General features: G+C 33.9%; 1 protein-coding gene across 8 annotated transcripts in view; it reads left to right on the top strand.

The window, feature by feature from the left end:
- The window catches only part of Hmcn1 (hemicentin 1), a 398189-nt gene that overhangs the window by 163905 nt on the left and 215356 nt on the right, over nt 1–18928 (top strand). For 7 of the 8 annotated variants that reach the window (XM_063240159.1, XM_063240157.1, XM_063240158.1 and 4 more), the window contains exons 7-11: nt 4460–4580; nt 5454–5717; nt 6922–7066; nt 10860–10981; nt 15633–15908. In XM_063240159.1, coding sequence (XP_063096229.1) covers nt 4460–4580; nt 5454–5717; nt 6922–7066; nt 10860–10981; nt 15633–15908 — 928 coding nt within the window. Of the gene's footprint in view, nt 1–4459; nt 4581–5453; nt 5718–6921; nt 7067–10859; nt 10982–15632; nt 15909–18928 lie in introns of those variants that run through there. The other variant, XM_063240161.1, reaches the window with a different exon arrangement.

Raw genomic sequence — 18928 nt, 5'->3', positions numbered from 1 at the left:
CAAAAATTAAAATTTCCTTCTTTCATAGTGAAGTTTATCAATACCCATCTAATTTGACTGCCCTTAACTGAAGGGAAATTTAGAAATGGAGAACAGAAAACACATGGTTGAACAATATTATTGTCTTCTGTGTCAGAGGGGCCAATGCTACCATGAGATTATGTAAAACTGCTATGCCTAAACTTAGGTACTATAGAAACATAATTGAACTTGCTGTCATAACTTGGGTAAGTAATAGTTTATTTGAGCCTCTGCTTTATATGGTTCTATAAAAATCATCTTTGGCTGTAAGAGGGTTATACGGAAGACTATGTGATTGTGGTTATATAAATATAAATATAAAATTTTACTTAGAGGAATGGAGCCAGAACACTTAAAAGAATTTTTAATGAATCTGTCATTAGCCAGTCTTAGGAGAATCTTAAGGAAGAGAATCAACACTAAGCAGTTTAATGATTTTAATATCATTTATCAAACTCACACTTATGTACAAATTGAAAACTATTCTGTCAGTTATAAATGTTACATAGTTATTGCCTTAAAGGGACGTTGAATATAGTCAGATATTCCATAAGCTTTCACCCTTAAACGAAAGAGATTCATCTGTAATAGTGCTGGCCAGGAAGACCTGAGCACAGAGTGCAGAGGAGCATCTCGGTTTCACGGGAGCTCTCCATGGTGCTTGCACTATGGCGCCTTAGCTTGTCTTGTGCCTTAATTTCCTGGTCATATTGCTCTAATTCAGAAACATAGGCTTATGTCTACTTTGCTCTCTTTTCCACTCCCTTTTTGCTTTTCTTCTTATTGTTATATAGGTCAAGGCCACCTATTTATAATTTCAGCACACCAATGTATATTTAGCATAAACTTCTTTTGCCCACACCTCTGTCTGCTTACACTGCCAGCAGCTGATGCATTGCTGAATCAGTTACTTCTACAACATAATGAATATGATACCCCAAGTATAAACTTTTAAAAACTTGCAACATTAAGTTGACTGTGTACAGTACAGCTCCCAGGGTTTCTAGCCCATTAGACCCTGTCTAGCATTGTACATATAGGATTCCTTGTTCTGCTATGTGCCAGTATGATACTCCTAGATTTCCTTCTTGACTACAGAAGCCATGTAGTTAAGGTAGTTTCATGCAGGAGTGATACTTCAAGACATTTGGTAGTGTGACTTTACTTTTGAATGTCCCTTTCTAATAGTAATGTAACCCACAGGTTCAATCCTCATAATGTGAAAATGAAGTAGAGAAACATTAGGACAGAAATTTTAGCCTCGCTTTTTATTATATACATAAGAAATGATGCCAATGAGGCTAAAATAATTTGGAAAGGAAGAGGGAACTAGAGTTGGGTTGTCTCTCTGCTTGACTCACAGAAACAGTGGAATTTTATTTGCCCTCTGTCACCCACCTTCACATTATTTAGTTCTCCTGCTAATCTAGGTTCATATGTGAGAATTCATGGTCATCTCCCAACATTTTGCAGTTTCCTGAAACTTTCTTTCTTATAGTCTCTGTGCTTATGAATATTATATATTGGTTTTAAATGTTTATATTTTGATGCAGGGCAACCCTCAATCTCATCAAAATTTCACAGCAAATCCATTAACAACAATCATTGTGTTGGTGGATTTGGGAGCTGGTTCTTGAAGCACTCTGTTTCCTTGTGAACTCCCCTTGGCCTCTATTTCTTGTTTCTCTATCATCTTTCTCTGCTTCCCTTTTCTGGACAGTCCTATAAGTTCCCTTTTATTCTCCATTATGTAGAACAGTTTAGCATATTTCAGCTTATATCCTCCAAAATAGCAGAACCAAATCCACTGAGAGCATCCTGAGAAATGCAGGGTGTAGTTTAAAGTGGATTCTCTGAAAGTTCCCACCCAGCTCTGCCAGCTGCTGTATTTATTTCTTTGACAAAGAATTCAAACTCTATTTTCTGTGAAATAAGGCTAATAATACTCTCATAGGAGCTTTTGTGAGAACTATGAGTAATAATTTATAAGATGCTTAGCCTTAACCTGAATTTTACATATGTTAATATTTTTCTCTTCTTAGTCTTCTATTTATTGATTGATTTTCCTCTTAGGACATGTAGAACTTTTTTTATTTTTATTGCACTAATGTTTTTTTAGATAGGGAGACCAGATAAGAAAGAAGCTACAATGATAGCTTTCTTTATTTTGTAGCAAAATTTGGGTATTGCTCATGAAGAAATTTAAGATGATGTTTATTGTTCTTAAAATATTCTCCAAGTATTGCTGTAATTTCTTTAATAAAAGAATGATTAAAAGTGATAAATGTGGAATTAATATTAGAGGTTATTTTAACTGAATTAGTTTCCAGTTTTCTTTTTATTTTATTTTTAAATAATTCTGGTTTATTTATGGATCCTTTGTTCCCTTGCCCTAATTAATCCTGAGTTGTAGAAAAAAATGTGGCTAAAAATAGATTCACTTGGAGATATCTTTTATTTACATACTTTTAAAAATTCTATGCAGATGTTGCTACTATCTACAGTACAGTATAAAAATGTGGAAGGAAAATGTTTTATTATTTAACTTATCATCTTTCATGTTTCAGGACTGTTCACGGAATACAAAACCTACCTTTTTTAACGTACTTTGTTAGTGTGGCATTTGAAAGATCAAAGTTTATTCATTTTATAAGTTTTATATCAAAAGGGGCTTCCTGTTCATTAAATCTGTTTAATTTTAGTGGATTTTTAGCAATAGAGAACATATTTTCAAATACTTGCATAATTTCTAATTTCCCACTCAGCTATTAAGTACCATTGTTTGAAAACAACCCTTGACAGCTGATTCATTCACAGAGCATATGGCAGATGGTAGGATGAGGGAGAAATACCCTATCAGTAGGAACGTATCTCCTGGGCTTCCCTTCCCTCACTGTCAAATAATGTGGGGTCACAATGATCCAAGGGGATACTGTGTGGCATGCAAAACACTGAATGTGGCCTCCCTTAAATGTGGTATGGCTCCATCTGGCTAAGCACCAGAAGAATATGTATTTCTGGTACAGTTTTAATTGTGATGTCTTCTCTGTATTGAGATTCTTATCCACAATTGGGTGCTTTGATGTTACTCTCTGAGTGCTTTTCTTCTATTCCTACCTTCTGTGCTACTTAAATGATGTTTTATTTTTCATTTTGGGTCAGAATCTTAGTGATCAATCCTATAAAATAAAGCTAAGTTTTTGTTTCTAAAAGTTAGGAAGTTTTTAAAATGCAGATTCCTAGACTCCAATCACCAGAGATCCTAATTAAATAAATCTGTACTAGAGCCAACTATCTGTATTCTTAACAACCCACATGATTGGTATAGGTGTAGGTACTGGCACAATTGGTGGTCAGGTATTTCTTCGAGAGAAACTGAGGTAGAGACTAATGCTAATTTACCTTGGTAGATGGTGTAGCCCTGGGATGAAAAGTGTAGAGCCTGATCTTTAGATTAAAACCCCACCTTTTCAGTTGTGACCTTGGGCGAACTATTGACAACTTAGTATCTTGATTCTTTTATCTATACAGTGAGGAAAATGATGATATCACCATTAGAAAGTAGTGTGGATTAAATATACAAATGTACTTAAAGAGTGTAGGCACAGAAGAATTGCTGCATTATTAAAATTTTTTCTGTGGTCTTAATCAAAATTATTTATTGCACATACGAATCACTTTAGTGCTTAGGTTATGATTATTTAGTGCAGTCATCTTTATTAAGGTTTAGCTGAACAGTCTAGACTGTATTTGTCTTGTGTATTTCTTTCACTCCATTTACTGCAATGAATTAAAATTCCTACTTCTTCATCTGTCTCTCTCACAGTGTTGGGAACTTTAAGGGTGTTGACCATGTTCTAGTCACATTTGTCTTTCAGCACTAAGCCCTTAGATAGGATATTGTTGAGCTAAGGGTGGTTTTTGGCTGCAGTCTGGAAAACAATAGGTTCTTATGCTTATCCTGGTAAAGTTCCAGGGGCAAAGAAAAGAGAAATATTTTCCAGAGCTGAACCTGGATGGTATTTGTGCCAGAAAAATTTAACTGTTTATTCATGTCATCAATATTTGTTGAATATTTGTCATGAAAACAGCACAGAGCAATTGACTGTGCCTTTATGGAGCTTTGATAGATTTCCTTCTGCTCTATCTATTGGTGACTAAATACTTAGAGAATCTATTGAGTAATTTGTGCATCTTTTACCATTGGGCATTAGATGTGTTACTGAATTTTATTTTAGAGAAGTTCTCTTTAGGGCATGTAGAGCAAAACTTGTATTTTAAAGTATAGAATCATAACTAAATTCAGAACACTCAGATCAATGCCTCAATTTGTAGAAATCATTTTTAATTAAACACTCTGCAGTTTACCACAGTAGTTTTCATTGTGACCAGTGTCCTGCATCAACTACTCACTAGGTTTGTCATTAAACCTTTTCAGACCTCTAGCAGTGGGAGGCACTCTGTTCGCATCACTGGTCTTAGTACTATTGATTTCCGAGCTGGTTTTTCCCGAAATCCTACCCTGGACTTCAAGAAAACAGTCAACAGACCTGTGCAAGGTTTGTATATGCATGCTATCCAAGCAAAAACCATTTCTCAGTCTGTCTGTGATTTTATAATCTTGTGGGACTCAATAAGTTGAGAAGCATAGCTCATTAATTTAAACATAATTGCTTTTTTGGCCTAACACTTGTTTCTCAAAGTGTAGTCCCAAGACTAATGGTATCAGGCACTCAAGGACTTTGTAAAAATTAAGGTTTCTAGTGCTCACTCCAGTGTCCTAAGTTAGAACCATAGAAGACAGCCTAGAAATATTCATTTTAGCATATCTGTGATTCCTTATAATTTAGAGAACTTCTGAATTTTTTCTTACTAAGTATCTATAAATTGTCCTATTGTCAAATTAAATGCATGTACATAGCCAAAAAATTTAAGATGCCATGTACCATTGTATATTCAAAGATGAAACTATTGATGATTGTTACAGTTTATCCTTGCTTTCATTTTTTTTCATATATTAGTATTCATAATCTTAAAGCAAAAAAGAAAGTTGAATCATAAAATTCAATTGTGATCTTTACAATTTGTTTCTGGTCTTTGTTCACTTCTTTTTATTAGTGCAGTTTCTGTAAGAATATAAAATAATGTTTAAAAATACTTGTGTAATCAAACATGTATGACAATATTCATAATTCTAATATTTCTTCATGTATAGTTAAAACACTATAAAGGTAATTATACAGAACTTTCTAGATGTCTTTTGATTGCACCTAAGCTATCTTTGAATAGAAAAGGTTTTCTAGGACTTTGTAGAGAAGTCTGTAATATTCATCCTTATGTTACTTATATGTCATTATATTGCAAATATTGATGTCATGTATAACTTCCATTGACTGCTACTTATAAAGTATGACAAAGTCTTTCTTTCATAGGAATACCAACCTATGTGCTGTTGAATACTTCTGGGATTTCTAGTCCAGCCAGAGTAGATCGTCTTGAGCTTTTAAGCATCTCAGGAAGTTCTCTGAAGACAATCCCTGTTAAATATTACCCCGATAGAAAACCTTACGGCATATGGAATATTTCTGACTTCATTCCACCAAATGAAGCTTTCTTTCTCAAAGTAACAGGCTATGACAAGGACAATTATCTCTTCCAGAGAGTGTCAAGTGTTTCTTTTTCTAGTATTATCCCAGGTGAGACGTCATTTTCTACAACATTGGAATATGAATAGATTAAGGCAGCCAGGTGGTATCAGTGGTACAGAATGGACTATAAAATAAAACATACTGTCTTCGAGTTACTACCTTGCCACCAAATTGATTAGCATTTACACATAGGTAACAACTCAGGTTTTTAAAAACACAAAATAACATGTCCATGTAGTAATCAATTTAACATGTCTTACTGATTGTAGATTTGACTATTTTGATTACTTATTAATTGTAAGAACTTGAACGGGGAAACTCTGTTACTCTGACCCTAAAACAGTTTGATTAAACTATCTAAATTGGTGTAATGTTTAAATACAGTTGTCTAACACTTTCAGCTTCTTGAGCAGTACTGCATTATGTACAACTGATGATCATTCTGCTTTTATGTGAGTAGCTGGCTAGTTAATTATTATTAAGTATCTTGTCTTCTATTGTCTAGAGATGTTATCACAAATTAGAGATTATTTGGAGACATCAGGTAGCATTTCAGATTTTCTACACTTGAGCAACTCCACAAGATTAACTGACCAACATACTAAAACTATAGCTTCAATGATGGACTTATGAAAATGTAGGAGTGTTTCTGAAACTGTATTATGAGGTAGAGCTACAACAGTTTATCATTCAGACACAGATAGTGATTTGTAGATTCAAGAACAATTCTGATGTGGTGGTTTAATAGCTGTAGAAAGATGAGAATAGAACCAATTTAAAAATTTCCTCAAAGATAGTAGTTAAAGTGAACTAATGTAATTCCTAAATAAAACACTACAAAATATGGTAACTTCTTTAAAATATTGCCTATTCATTTTGTAGAAATAGCTCCCCAATATATTTGATTCTAACATATTGTTTTTTCCAAAGTTTTATACTTATGAAAAAAAACATAATCTAAATTGATGTATGGTAACTCACATGATAGCCTTTTTTCCTATCTTGATGGTGTTGAAAATAATGTGTCCTAAAATCAGTTTAGTTTTAGATTCCATGAAAACCGTAGTGTGAGGTACTGAGCTATCCAAAGATGAATCAGCTTTGAAAGTATAAAATACAGTTGAAGTACTTTTTAGTGACTTTTGCTAATGGGAATGCACAAGATTTACTGGGATAATTTAAATATGAAACTTGTGAATACATTCACAGGAAGAACCTAGTATAATTTCTTTTTGCTTATTTTTTTTTCTAGATGCTCCCAAGGTCACAATGCCCACGAAAACCCCAGGATACTACCTGCAGCCGGGGCACATTCCCTGCTCTATTGAGAGTCTTTTGCCCTTTACCTTGAGCTTTGTCAGAAATGGAGTTACACTTGGAGTAGACCAGTATTTAAAGTGTGTAAATGTTTCTATAGTAATAATTTACAGTATTAAACATGTAAATACCAATTGATATTTATTTTAGTGCCTTCTTTACTGGAAATTTTTACTTATTTATTCATGGTCTTGTAATAGTGCAGTGAGCAAAAAAGACACAGGTCTGTGCCCTAGTAGAATTCATATTGTCATGGAGAGAGACAGGAAAAAAAAACAGATGATGAATGAAGTATAATAATTCAGTAAATACTAGAATACATTCCAAATTTTAGTCAGATTTTATAGACTCTGAATTTTATATAATGTGAAGTCCTCATATGGAGACAAAGAATATATATATATATATCATATATATGATTTATATATATTATTATTTTCACATATATGCTTTATATATATATTTTAGGTAGTAGAGCTTAGAAATTCTCTCATGAAGACAAAGAATGCAAATATATAGATATATAGATATAGATATAGATAGATTTTAGGTAGCAGATCTTAGAAAATGACCTTACAAAGGAGAAGCCATGAAGCTTGAGCACTACTGGCTTTGGTGTAAACATGTCTCTGAATCAAATTTAAAGTATTTTGATAAGTGAACCTGATGAGTGGTCTAGAAAAAAAAAGTAGAACAAGTTAATTAGGAAAAATAATGCTGGTTTACCCTGGGTGGATCTGGTTTTAGCCAAGTTGTAATTTTAAAGCTCAGGTTAAGGGGTCCTGTGGCCAAAGATCAGAGAATGGTGAGAAAGATGGTCCATCACATAGCAAAGGATGAAAGTTCACACATCAGGAGGAGGAGGTACAAATGCCTGAAGACCTCATTGGCTGAGCATGTGTGAAAGGAAGCTAGGAGCTGAACGTGGATAGGCCCAGTGTCCCAGGAGAAGAGTAGAAGATGAAGTCAGGGAGGTTGGATGTATGCTGGACATGGGGCATCAGGTGGTTCAGAAACACTACTGCATAGAACAATCAACACAAGGAGGCCAGAACTTCTCCTTGTGAAGTTGAATGACTTTTTAGATAAATATAAGTTACTTAATGATAAACATTAAATACACCTTGAAAAATGGAGGACAATAGTTTCTGGAAAGTGTTGCATTTTGCCATACCATGAAACAAACTACATTTTGAAAACAAATACTGGGAATTATTTTCCAACATGTTACACTGTCAGTTCAATATTAACATAATTTATTAACTATCCAAGGGTGAAATTTATACCTTTTATGACGAGTCCTTTTAAGCAAAAATGTGTGGCAAGAATACTCATCATGACTAGGCTATTTTCCATTCTTTAAAGATGGAATTCAGTGGTTTCCTGCTCCTTAAATAGTACATTTTATGATTTACTTAGCATCATATTTTATAAGCAACAGCATAAGTGACCAGGATACCAAATGATGAAGCTACATAACTGGCTGATGAAATAAAATAGTAATTCTATTTTCTGTTTAAATAGTTACATTCTTCAAAGACACAACAAAACAAAACAGTAAAAGGGTACAAGTAATACAGAATTTCAAAAAAATAAACAGTAAGAAATCACTAGTTAATAGATTTCATTTTATGATCTTAGAAATAGATGATCAAGTTACAAAATTAAGCATACAAAGTGGACATTCAAACAGTGAGACTGCAAACAATTGTGTTCAATGATCCAACAAAAACTTAGTTATATGGTCATCTATCTGACACACCTGAACACACTTGCATTTATGTGTTTCTTGCATTTAGAGCACTTTCTTTTCCTCTCTTTTTTACAATAACATTTACACATTTTGGGTTTTATTACTCCCACAGTTATTACTACTTTAAGACACGTGAGATTCTTTATAAACATTAATTCACTGATTCCACACAATTCCTGGGATACAAGCCACAACAATTTTTCCCCTCATTTCTCGAGCTCTGTGGCCCATAAATATGACATACCTCGCTGACATGTATTATCTTTGATGTGCATATCTTGGATGTGAGAGGCTAGACTAAATTAGGCATAAGTGATGATAGACTGATATTCTAATCCTGAATTACACATATGTCTCTGCGCTAGCTTTCTTTGTAATGTAAAACATGTGACTCAGTGTTTGTTTATGTCAGTCACCAGGGAATATAATAGGGAATCACTTTGCCTTAGTAACAGGACACATTTCATTGGACATGTTCTTTTTCTTTCCCCAAAATCTACCCTTTAAGAATGTTAAGAATGTGGCTAGCTAGTGCTTATTTAAAGTGAGAATGCTACATGAAAAAGACAATTATTTTCATGTAATGTTTCATAAACAAGGAAAACTAAAGCAAGTATAATGTAAAAGCATTCTTTAAACAATAAACAAACTGGTTGTGTGACTTTGAACAAATTACAAGTCATTCAGTGTTCCTGTTTTTAAAATGAAAGACTTAGGGCTAGAAAACTTGCCGCTTTGTGTTCTAAGATTTCCATAAGCCTAAATTTCTGATGAAGTCTAATATGGTATATGTTTGACTCTGAAATAGGCACTGCAGAGAACATCAAAAAATGTGCACATTCTAAATTCTTATTTTCCTGAAACTTAAATTACCTCCTAGATAACAAGATCTTTAAATTTGTGTCTAGCATATTACATTTAGGCATTCAAAATACAATTTAAATGACCTATTCAGAATAGTGAAAGGCATTTCATTCTCTTCTAAATGTGATAAGAACCACATATGTATAGTGCATACCAAAATTAAAAGAAAACATTAACAGATGTGAATATTTTCAGTTATTATAATATATACAATGATAATCTTGGCTGGTTTTTCACTTTCCTGATGATAGGAAACTATAATTTAATATTGTCTTACAAATCCTTGGTTAGTGGTAAAAATGAGTTAAGCTAGTGAGTTCATGGTTGTTTGATGGAGGTGCACTGTGTCTGGGCAGGGAAATCTGGAGATATTCCAGGTGGTATGATCTCTTGTACCACTTTCAGATTTAGTGCCTTGATACTGTAATGGGATTTTCAGCTTTATTATAACTTGAATTTTAAAAAAATAGATGAATAGCTACAGATGATACAAACAAAAGTTATGAAAAAATTTATGACATTTCAAGTACATTTTAAAATAGAGTAATTTCTATATTTGTAGATTATAAAACTGTGTCAAACAAGGATTAAGCAATTATCACCTAGGTGTTTGGGCAGTGTTAGGAAACAAAGAATAAGTATTATTATTGATGGAATAAATATTGTTAATGGAATGAATGCATTATATAGCAGAAGGAAACTTTTGGAGTAAACGATAGAATTTGACTGAAAATTGATACTTTTAAAAATTATATATGTAGATTGAATCAGATATGATATATAACACCTTATATAATTTATATATAAGAAAATTAAGGAAAAATTTTCCTCTTAAAATTGAAAATTTCATTTCTTGCTTTCATATTTCTAATAATCTAGTTCAATTGTGTTGGTTAGGGACTACACTGACCACAGTCAAAAACTAGAAAAAATAGGGAAAGGACAGCAATTTAATAATTATTTTTCAGATCTGTTATATTTTCCATAACCAGAAAGAATGGTTCTCCAAAGAAATTTGCAGGCTTCACAATTATTTTCATCATTGTGTCTTTTGCTCTTAGTAGAAAGGTTTCACTTTCTTATTAAAATCTTAAAAATCCATAATTTTAAGATAAAAATAATTCAGCAGTTTTATCAATTTATTTTCTTTACATTGCTCTTTTCAACAAATCCTTTGAAAAGCAATAGAAAGATCATTGCTTTCAACTGAGTCTTGTTTTTATAGTAACTAATTTTTTCCATCTCTCACCCCCTAGAGAATCCTCTACTGTGAACTGGGATATTGAAAAAGTCACCTTGTCTGATGAAGGCTCCTATGAATGCATTGCTGTCAGCAGTGCAGGGACTGGACGGGCACAGACATTTTTTGATGTATCAGGTACTTACCACTGAATTCTTTTGTAGTTGCTAGTATACCACTATAGCTATAGAAATGGGATATTTGCTCACCAGTAGTGTTTATACAATGATGTTTATAAATTTTTAAAATAGTTTCTCTGCCTCACTAGATTGTGAACTCAAATCCTAGTTTCAATCACATATCAGGTGTTTGACCTTCCTTGTGTCATTAAGGACTCAATCTCTTAGTTTTCCCAACTATAAAATGAATATACTAAGAATAATATTTCCATCACAGGGAGTTGTGAGTAATATATCTAAAGTATTTAGAAGTTAGTCACATAGAAACAATTAACTGTTAAATTAATTTGTTTAATTAACTGTTTAATTAATTTGTTAACTGTTAACAAATACTGTTAGTATTATTTTTCTAAAGCATTATTACTGTTTTGAGATAACTACATGGCATTCTGAGAATATAAAGTTTAAGGACAGAATTTTTGTGGTAATAACAAGGTTAAGAATCCCCTTTCTTTCCCATAGCCATAATGAATATTTTTATAAATAGATGCTGGTCTCTAAATTGAACAAAATAGTGGAAATGATCACATTCTAAGAACATAGAGTGTCAATATCTATAATCTTGGTACTAAGATGGAAAAAAGTAATGTTAATTATTACATATATATTTCCTATGAACATATAGGAGCCAAGGTTCGTATTTTATAAAATAAAACACATTAAATTTTCCCTGCTATCTCAAAATTTATAGGGAAAACATCTACACATATTAATGATCAGGATTAAGCCACTTAAGTAATATCTGTGTGTTAAACTTTATTTCGATTGCTTTTGGACTTACATTGCTATGAATTTAATAGTAACTTATTTTGACCTCAATTTTGCTGCTGCGTATTTATAAACATCGATGTATTTGTTTATAGTACTGGTTTGTATTTTCTTAAGATAATTTAAGGTTGAAGGTTATAAGATTCACGTTGATGCCCATTCTGGTTTGACTATTGTCCTCTTTTGAAGTTTTGTAAGGTTTACAATGTTTAGGTTTTATAGGTCTTATTCTCTACTGTTTAGTTCAACTTTATAATACCTAATAAGATAGACAATTCTTCTTAAGGAAGCAAGAGGCATTATGGTAACCGGTGTTGATAACCTTGTACTCTGTTTTTACATCATGTGCTATGTCTATCCTTGGTTTTGACTGACAGCTTTGTTTTATCATGTTTGATTTTATTCTCTTACAAAAAAAGTAATAAGATCTATCGGAGCAATAAAACCAAAATGTGTAAATTTTATTATAATAAAGAGAGGAAAAAAAGATAATTTAAGGTTAAAAAATTTTAATTATAATACTATTTAGAAATCCAAGATAAGTCTAAGCCGAACTTTGAAACAGATGCATGTAAGTCAGATAAACACATTTTTCTTTCAGAAAATTATTTGGTTCCTTTTACTCTTAGAAAAACAGAGATTATCCTCTGAAATAATTCAGCAAGTTGACATACATCACAACTATTCGGGTTTTCAACTCCAAAAATTGTGAAAAGCATTTGAATTGTGTCCACATTGTCATGCTTATTGGAAAAAATAACAACTTGAATACTTTTAGTATTTTGTCAGAGATATTAAATAGAAGAAGGAAAATGGGGAAGGAGGTTTGAGTGAGTTGATTCAGAAAATCTGCAAAAATAACTGAGAAGTACAAGTAAGAATTGGTGAGCTGCTGAGTTTGGCTTTGTGGCAGTAGGAGCTTTTGTTGTTTGTGTACCCTTCAGGTACCCTGGGAGCTCCTACCTGTAAATAGGAAATCGTTTTCAGGATTGTTTCTCACCCAATTATGAGAGAAAAAGACAAAACATTGATAGTAATGGCAATGATTAGAAAAATAGAAGCAACAAGCAAACGCCCCTTAAATTTGAAAGAGTAGACATTTCCTGCGGACATAGCTATTGCTTAGATATCAGCCTTTATCTCCATACGTGGTGAATTTCCCTTAGCCTGGGCTGAGGTCTTAGCTGGGTAGCCCTACTGGAACTCTTACTCAGCACATTAGGATCAGGCATCCGCTCTCAGAATACTCAGATCTCATATTTTGTGGAGGAGTGGTAGGGAAGATAGTGATACTTTTGTGTAATTCCCTTAATTATATGGTATAAAGTAAAAAAACATTTGAGGGCATTTTAAAGAAAGGCTAAGTATCTATCAGTATGTTAACTCAATTTTGTTTTTTAGTATTTGGTTGCATTTACATGTTTAAGGATTTTTGGTTCATTTGAAATGTTGGCCATTGATTGTTAAAAATACAAACTGAGTGAAAAGCACTTTGCTTTACTGACTACAAATACATGGAAACCAATGAATAAAACTGGAGAAGTATCAAAGTCTCATTCTTTTCAAGTGCTATCCAGTAGTTTAATACTACTGTACAGTTATATTAATTTTTCTGTGTTGATTTTTTTAGTTTAACACAAAATCCCTCACCCAATATACACACAAATACACATGCATTAATTTTACACCATCTCATTATTTTATAGCTAAAGAAACAGAAGCCATTTAGTAGGTGGTGAGAAGTGGATTTTCTAGCCCTCTGAGTCTTAGTACAGTGATCCTTATGTCCCTAGGCCTATGTTTGTCATGCATCTAGCTTCAACACACTTTCACCCCAGAAAACCCTTGCTTATACTCCCAGAACTAAGTCCTCTACAATTACTCTATTAGCCTCTTTCACAAAGTGCTATAATTCTCCTTCATCACTCCCCTCTCCTCAACAAATTTGTATATATGTATAAAGTTGTTTTTGAACAATAGCTCTAGATATTTGTGCAGTGGTAATGTTACATGTTTCAAACCTTTTTTGTGTGGTAGTGCTGAGAACTGAACCCAGTGCCCCATGCATGTTAGGTGAGCACCCTGGCACTGATTTACAGCCCCAGTCGTATTTCAAATCTTACCTGCCCATAGAAGTTATTATAAAGTTGTCATTTTACTTTGCAATTTATTTTTGAAGGAGAAATAGATTCTGAGGCTGAGTTTACATGAAACAACATTATTGGGGATTTCTTCAAGGAAAGTACCTATAAGAAGGAGGGAAGTGGAAAGCAATGACCGTGATGAAGTTGCTACAAGGGCCTCATGTGACCCTGTGGAGCTGTGGAGCTGCAAAACCACAGCTGGGTTTTGGGCTGGGTTTTCTTTGATCATTACATGGCTGTTGGATGAGGGCTGCACATAGAAGTGGCCTGATTTCAGCATATTGGCTTCGTAGGACCCTAGAGCTACAAGAGATCTTTAAGGTCATTTATTTTAATGATCTCATTGTTCAGATAGGGAAATGTAACTGCCAGTAAACTTACCCACTTAAATTCACACAGTGATATAGAGGTAGGACCTGGCAGCCTGTGATTGCAAATAGAAAAACAGGATGCCCAGGTAAAATTGAATTTCATGTGTGTTCCAAATGCTGTGTACGCCGTAGTAAAGTATTATTTGATGCTTATCTAAAATTCAGACTTAACAGTATCCTTTATTTTATGTGTCAAGTCTAGCCAGATTGAAGTCAAAACTTCCTAATGTTGTCATGCATTGTTTCCACTAGATTAACTTCCTATTTTCATTGAAGATTTTAAAAATATGGCATAATGATAACAATTTATATTTATTTTAAAAAGTAATTTAAAAATAGGACTTAGGAAAAGTTTGGTATGCAAGGATAAATATAACAGAAAATACACAAATATTTCTATTATTGCTTGGAACTAGCCGCTCTGGTTTTCAGCATATTTGCTTCCTGTCTTTGTTCAAGGCTTGTGACATTTATCTGCTTTTCTGTATAGCTTTAAATACACTGGGGTAAACTTGATCTTAAATATCTGACATGCTTTTGTATATTAACTAAACTAAACAAATAGATTTTAAACTAGCAATTATTATCGGTTTTTATCATTATATTATTTATGATGAATTGCTACAGGAGATATTTTTAAAGACTTTGGCAGAGTGAGCTGTGAAGGGAGAATTCAATTTCAGCTTTAAAACTAGAGCCATATGGGATTCAGTCTGGAAATGTTGATTAAATATTTAATTAGCAGTTGGGTTTTGAACAAATATGAAATATGTATGTGTTCATTACTCAATGAAGTTGTGTGCATGCTTCTATGGTTATACGTTTATTAAAAGTGTATGCCTATCTATAGCCATTCTTGCTTGGAGGATGCTTGGTCTTCTTGGTCTTCTTAATGAGAGTAATTTTCTTTTGACATCTGCTATGCTTTGTGTGTGTATATATATATATATATGTATATATATATATAATTTTAAAATATTTATATACTACCTTTATGAAAACTGAAATAAAATATTTCCTTCACTCCACAATCCTGGATCTATCCAGCCATATTCTTTTGCTCTGTCTCTTGGATATCCACTTTTCCAGTTTCTAGATTTGGGCTTGAATATTATTTGATATGTAAATACATACTACTTTCTAAACTGTCTTTTAACCAGTTCCTAATTGTGAGCTGAGGGATCACAGAGTTATGTATTAACCAGTAAGTTCTGTTGTATGCAGTGCTGTTACCTAGATACTTAGTGCTTATTGGAACCACATGCAGTACACAGACGAGCATGATGGCTTCAAGGTCATTTGATTTGAATCTTTTGATTTCATACAGAGCCGCCGCCAGTCATCCAAGTGCCTAATAACGTTACAGTCACTCCTGGAGAGAGAGCCATTTTGACATGCCTTGTCATCAGTGCTGTGGATTATAATCTAACCTGGCAGAGGAATGGCAGAGATGTTAGACTGACAGAGCCAGCAAGATTTAGGATTTTGGCCAATCTCTCACTGGAGCTGAGGAGTGTGAGAGCGAGCGATGCTGGAGAGTACCGCTGTATGACTTCCAGTGAAGGTGGATCAGCAGCGGTTTCCGTTTTCCTCACAGTGCAAGGTACTGTCTTTATATAGCTTCTGAATTATGGTGTCCATCAGTCTCTGCCCATCCTAATGACAATGTCTATCAAAGCAGTTAGTTTTTAATACAAGAAAGCTTGGATATCCTCAGCTGTCTAAAGCTAAGATGGAATCATCACTAACAAATCACTAACAAATTAACAATTTAACTAACTTTCAACTAATCCTGTATTTGGAGAAAATATAAAAATTCTTTCCAGATTACTCAATAGTTGTAAATTCTCTAATATGTAATTCTCTAACCTTAATTAACTAGTTCAAAAATTCCAAATGAAGTACTAAATTATTGCATGTATCATTAATTTAATTTTATTTTTAAATTAAATTCTCCAATACTCTTTGAACTAATACACTTTAAATGAAATTTTAAGATGTTACTCATCTTGGTGAAATTTTATTGAAATTTAAGCAGAGTTGTTTTTCTCTCAATTCTCTTACACAATGTTCATTGAAAAAAAACTAACAGTAAATAATCTTAAATTATGGCTACATATATAGACCAAATGTTCAAGTGTGTTAACAATCTGGTTTGACGGCTATATATATTTCAGAAACATCAAGTGAAAATAAAAATCTGCTTCAAAGTTTTTCTTTCAATAAGGTCATTTTGCCACTACCTGTAAACCAACTGAAAGTGTTAATATAAAGACAAAATTACTATTGGCAGCTTTTCATTCTTAAACTGAGAGATTTGGTTATTACCTCAGCAGAATATTTAATTTCAAATCATTTATGTGGGAGACTGTATCAGAATTGGATCTGCCTGTTTGATAATAGCATTAGAAATAGCTTTGTAATAAACCTGGTATATTATTCTCAGCTAATTTTTTAAACAAGGTTATTTGAGAAAATGACCTTTGTATTTCAAGGCAAACTCTTAGAATATTAATAACGACAACAAAATGTGAAAATTAACAGAATGGTTGACATCTCATTACAGTTTTCTCCTTGTTTTACAACTGGAATGTGTTTCTTTTGATAGTTGATCTAATGAAATCTCTAGGTAAATGTTGCCCTTGCAAATAAACGGTTGACTACATTTTCACGTGAAAAATGTCCAGATAACTTGAATCAATTCAAGTGCAACTTGGATCACTAGAATTCTGGAATCATTTTATCAAACTGATTGTGTCAGATAAAGTAAATGCTAATGGAATTTTGGTATTTAATATTAGTTCTTCATTTGAAGCCTCTTAAATGAGATTATAAAATATCATCAGAGACTTGGTTTCCTCAAATGTATCTTTTAGTCCATGTGAACATTTAGCTCATTAAGTCAGTGATTCTCAAGCTTTCATGGATAAAATTTATCCAAGGAATTGTTTTTACAAAACAGATTTGTAAGCTGATGTTCAGGGATTCTTGTTCCTCAGGCCTAGTGTGGGCATTGAGCATCTCTACGTTTTCAACCTAAGAGCCTTTCCAGTGAGCAACATCCCCAACCCCCCTTAGTTTTCATTGTGAGGATCTCACTAAGTTGCTTAAGTTTTCAGGCTTGGTTCACACTAGCAATCTCCCTGCCTCAGCCTCCCACAATGCTGAGATTACAGACATACATCACTATACTCAACTTGCATTGGCATTTTGTTTACAGACATCTGAAGTGGTTCTGTCTTGGTTACTTTTCTTTCATTGCTGGGACAAAACACCTGACACCTACAATGAAGGAAGGAAAGGTTTATTTAGCTCACTGTTTGTGGAGGTGTTAGCCCATAATCAGCTGGCTTCAAGGCAGGGTGGCATGACACTGGGGCAAGGCAGCAGCCAGAGCAAAAAGGGGATGAAGAGGGCAAGAGAAAGTCTCCTTGTCCCCTTTATATTGTACACAGGACACCCCTCCCTCCAGGGCAACAAAATCTCTGTGTCCTCCTCTTGGACAGGATGAGGACATTTGCAAAGTAAGGATCCTGGCTCCTGGATGAGCCTATTAGCTAAACTTCTAAACTTCTCAAGTTGACACAATGTATCAACCATAACAGACAGAGACAGACACTGAAACAGACAGAAAGATGGGGGGAGAGAGAGAGAGAGAAAGAGAGAGAGAGAGAGAGAGAGAGAGAGAGAGAGAAGGGAAGGAGGAGGAGGAGGAGAAGGAGGAGGAGCAGGAGGAGGAGGAGGAGGTGGAGAAGAAGAAGAAGAAGAAGAAGAAGAAGGAGGAGGAGGAGGAGGAGGAGGAGGAGGAGGAGGAGGAGGAGGAGAAGAAGAAGAAGTAGCACCACCACTGGCTCAGTTGTGTTCATGTGATGTTTGGCATCACACACTATTAGTACTATAAGACATCACTCATTTATCAAATTGAGATGTACATTTTCTGAAAATCACATTTGAATTTATCTTACAGAATGAACTTTATTATCTAAAAATGTGTATCTTTAAGGAAGCTCTGACTCTCATTTTGCTGGTAAAAGAGTTATTATTTAGTGCTTTAAATATGCTGGGATAAGATATTTGTTTTAATCCATTTTTCTATAAAGGAATATCTGAGATGGGGTAATCTGTGAAGGAAAGAGCTTTAGTTTGCCTATCAGTGGTGGAGGCTAAGAAGTCCAGTAGCAACATGGAAGGATCTGCTTGGCTTCTGTTAAGGGCATCACACTGCTTCTTCGCATGGCAGACACAGCAGGAAGAGATGGAGTAGGGATGTGGGGGCTGGATTCACAGAACCTCCTCTATCAGTGACATGCGGAGCCCCTCAGAGCACGAATTCCCTCTGTGGGAGTGAGAATGCCACGAATGCCTTTACATGACATAATCAACTCAGTCTTCAACATTACAGCAAGAAACAAATTGCATCATGAATTTGGGAAGAAATGAGCTGTATTAAAGCCCTAGCAATATTGTATAGTGCACAGAACATAAGGTAGAACTTATGACTTCCTGTGATTGCTAGTCAGAATGGTGGCTCGTGGTGGGAGTCTATGTAGTCATTCTGCTGTTTTTTGTCTTGTTGGCCTTGAGACCAACAGGCCCATTTCAATGAAAAATGATGTTTAATAA

The sequence above is a fragment of the Cavia porcellus genome, unplaced genomic scaffold, assembly GCF_034190915.1.
Source record: "Cavia porcellus strain 051 isolate PalLab524CR breed Dunkin Hartley unplaced genomic scaffold, mCavPor4.1 scaffold_29, whole genome shotgun sequence".
In the NCBI taxonomy this organism is placed as follows: Eukaryota; Metazoa; Chordata; class Mammalia; order Rodentia; family Caviidae; genus Cavia; species Cavia porcellus.
This window is presented reverse-complemented; position numbering and strand designations above follow the sequence as displayed.